Source organism: Hibiscus syriacus, unplaced genomic scaffold, assembly GCF_006381635.1.
Source record: "Hibiscus syriacus cultivar Baekdansim isolate YM2019G1 unplaced genomic scaffold, ASM638163v2 tig00110831_pilon, whole genome shotgun sequence".
In the NCBI taxonomy this organism is placed as follows: domain Eukaryota; kingdom Viridiplantae; phylum Streptophyta; class Magnoliopsida; order Malvales; family Malvaceae; genus Hibiscus; species Hibiscus syriacus.
The window spans coordinates 4,642,743-4,646,200 of record NW_024062882.1 but is presented as its reverse complement, the minus strand read 5'-3'; the positions used below and the strand labels follow the sequence as shown (position 1 = coordinate 4,646,200).

The 3,458-nt window shown below is 35.9% G+C and overlaps 1 protein-coding gene across 1 annotated transcript; it reads left to right on the top strand.

Moving 5' to 3' along the window:
* The first annotated feature begins 396 nt into the window (after positions 1–396).
* Positions 397–2,316, top strand: LOC120142746 (FAD synthetase 2, chloroplastic-like). The gene is made up of 5 exons (XM_039157255.1): positions 397–656; positions 1,090–1,142; positions 1,230–1,365; positions 1,469–1,644; positions 1,759–2,316. The coding sequence occupies exons 1-5, from the start codon at positions 412–414 to the stop codon at positions 2,283–2,285; spliced, it is 1,137 nt and encodes a 378-aa protein (XP_039013186.1). The 5' UTR covers positions 397–411; the 3' UTR covers positions 2,286–2,316.
* Positions 2,317–3,458: the final 1,142 nt, after the last annotated feature.

The window sequence follows — 3,458 nt, the reverse complement described above, 5'->3', positions numbered from 1 at the left end:
GTTGCTATTCTTGTTGTTTACTTTTTTTACATTAATTTGTTGTGTTCGAATAAGTTTGTTTTTTGTGTTTATGTTGTTCGTTTATGTTCATTTATTATGTTCGTTTAGAACATGAACAAGCTATATTCCCTAATGAACGAACATGAACAAAAAAAATTATTCGTTTATGTTCGTATTCATTAATATTTATTTATTTATTAAATGAATAGTGTGTTCTGCTCGTTTAAATGCCTACCAACGCCAAACTCCGTAACGGTGTAAAGAACAAAGCCGCAAAAGCCCTACCCGACTGCACTGCTTCATCATTTTCTTCGCTCTAGTACGATATAGTGCCAGTTCTAGTGGAGGAAGAAGATAGATAGTAAAATCAAAACAAAAACAAATAAACCAATACCTTAATTTTAATAAGAAATGTTGGCTCGTAGCAGCTCTCATCAATATTTGGGGTTAGGATTTTGCTCCGCCGGAATCTTGCAGCTCTCATCTTCTTTCTTGGTTAAAGTTCCCTCCTCCTCCTCCTCCTACTCCTCTGTCTCCTCCGTAGCGCTTGTCTATAATAATTTCCATATTCATCGATTCCATCCCCGGTTTGTTTCTTCTTCCAGTCTCCAGTCCAAATCCGCTGGCGACATTCCTTTTCTCCCCTGCTCTGTCAGGTTCTTTTCCCTCTCTTCCCCCCAAATACCTTTTTAGCAATAAAATTTGTTATAATCTTCCGGTTCCCTTATGTTACCTATTCAGCATATTGCTTGATTTTTTTTAAAAGAATCAATCAATTTACTTAATTGGTTTTTTGAAATTGGATCAACTTATTTAGGACAAAAGAGTTAAAATACTGACATGAACTTTCTAAAATTTAGCAATATGAGGTCTGTCTAGTGATCTGACGACTTCTTCTGGAGAAGTCTGTAAAGTATTGTCACAATGGTCGAACTCCCAACAATTGATATTGTCCCAGTAGCATAAAGATTAAGTTATTCAAGTATAAGCACGACAAAACTGTAGTTTTAACGATAATATTGATATAGGGCTCTGTTTTTTTGATTAAGTATCTAGTTCGGGAACTAAATGATTTTATTTTGTGTAAAGCCAACAAGAAGATGATCATGAGAAGCCTTCTGAAGTATTATCCGCAGTGGCAGGTTTCATTTTTGTGTTCTACTACACTTCTGTTTTACTTTTTTTTTGTGTTAGTGGTTTTATGTTATTTGTTGGCATTAATACATCAGGAGGGATCGTTGCGTTGGGAAAGTTTGATGCTCTTCATATCGGTCATAGAGAACTTGCAATTCAAGCATCAAAGGTTGGAGCTCCATATCTTTTGTCATTTGTAGGAATGGCTGAAGTCCTTGGTTGGGAGCCTAGGTAAAGTTTATATATCTACGTATACTATAATGTTTGTGTAATGCTTTTAAGCCATTGGCTATTTTCACTTGATTCTAATGAAGCTGGGTATGGTTTTCAACAGGCATCCCATAGTTGCTCGATGTGATCGTGGGCGTGTTCTTTCCTCTTGGGCTCCATATTGTGGTAATGTGGCTCCCAAGGAATTCCAGATACAATTTAGAAGTGTTAGGCATCTTAGTCCGAGGCAGTTTGTGGAGATGTTAGCAGAGGAGCTTGGAGTTTGTGGAGTTGTGGCAGGTATGCTAAAAGCTGCGACAACTCTTATAATACTTTTCTTTGTATCAAAATTATCAAGTAAAAGCTTAATACCTATAAGTTAAGATAGGTTGTTTCAATTGCTAATTGTCACAGGTGAAAACTATCGATTCGGCTATAAAGCTGCTGGTGATGCTTTAGAATTGGTGAGATTGTGTGATGAGTTTGGTATGGGTGCTTACATAATAAATTCCGTCATGGACAGGCACCAAGATTCCAGAAATATGAATTTTTATGATTTAAAAGATAAAGGACAAGTTTCTTCTACCCGTGTTCGACATGCTCTAGCTGAAGGTGACATGAAATTCGTGTCGGAGCTTCTAGGCCGCCCGCATCGTTTGTTATTAAATATTGAAGACCGGGAAAACTTAACTAGCACTAGCAGTACACAAAGGGTGTCAGCTCCAAAATCTTCTTTGCTAAATCTACCACCAAAAGATGGTTTTTACGAGAACTGTGCTCTTTTAGTCAGAGAACATAAACCAGTAACATGTAGAGTATCTATTGACACAACGCGTATCCATCTAGAGATGGATCGGATAGATTCTTTTTATTATGACTATTCTCAAAATTCTCAGGTCTTGGGTATTGAATTTGGTGAATTGAGAGTTAATCGAGTTTAGTTTGTCATGTTTTTAAGTTCATTTCAGGAAAGTACTTGTGTTTAAGTGCAGTGACCATACCCATACTCCCCATATGAGAGGGCCGTATTTCTTTACCTGTTAAATGATTGAATATAGGATTCATATCCCCTTCGTTACTGTTGGAAATGATTTATGTTTTCCTCCCCCAAGAATTTCTTTCATTTGATTGTATCGATTAGTTACGTGGCTCAAAAATATTTCTGAACGAGTTCGAGTTAGCTTTGAGGAGTTTCATCTACTCGTCCTATGCAGTATTGGTGAGTGCGTGCATCTTAAAATTTGTTCACTGGTTTCATTTCTAATGAAGCTTCAGCATGCTTTCAGTTGATTGAAGGTTTGTGTCCTCGTGAATGCTTCTAAAAAATAAACTCACATATTACGAGCAATGAGGCTGGAAGGAAGGAAAAGTGTGCACTCGGATGCTCAATAGTTTTTTCGAGCTAAGTACAGAAAACCATACTTGCTGTAGATTTCTTCTGGTTTTAGATCTAATCTTGTTTTCATTTGTTGTAACCTTGGGAAAGTGAGGGCTTCAGATTCATGTATTTCTTCTTTTGGAAATTTAGGGCTTAGATCCATATTTATCTAAAGGCATGATGCATATTGCAGCATCTTTTGTTTAGGCATTTTACAATATGATTAGTGATACATCAGTAATATTTCTTGAAAAATTTTTGGAAGAGAGAAATGGGTTGTGCTGCAGTTCATTTCTTGATGAAGGCATTAGATGACTAACAAGTAGAGTATACACGGCGATATATAATCGGCTTCGTCGAGTACTTTGATTCTGTAATTTTGAATTTGGTTGATTTTGTTATCAGTGAACATTGGTGTATTTAGAAGTTAATTTAGAATTTGATTAGTTCTTGTGAACAATTATGCATGCTTTAGTTTGTTGTTCCATAATGTGACATTGATTTGTTTATGTTAATGATAATTAGAAAGTTTGACGGCATGGAGTTTGTTACTTATAAAGAGCATTGAATCATCTTGTCATCATTTGCATTTTAGTATATTCATCTATATCTGACTGTCGATTAATCCGGATTAAAGACTACAAATGTCCTATGAACAATGTGTATCAAATGTGTTCTTAATCAGCTCTACTCCTACTCTGGGTTGTAGCAAGTAAGATTAAAAATTATAAACAGA

Bases quoted from the DNA above. Each gene is read 5' to 3' on its own strand.
- LOC120142746 (XM_039157255.1), top strand. From the start codon at position 412: ATGTTGGCTCGTAGCAGCTCTCATCAATATTTGGGGTTAGGATTTTGC. The intron at 1,143-1,229 runs GTTTCATTTTTG...TTAATACATCAG, and splicing joins AGTATTATCCGCAGTGGCAG to GAGGGATCGTTGCGTTGGGA. The intron at 1,645-1,758 runs GTATGCTAAAAG...TAATTGTCACAG, and splicing joins AGTTTGTGGAGTTGTGGCAG to GTGAAAACTATCGATTCGGC.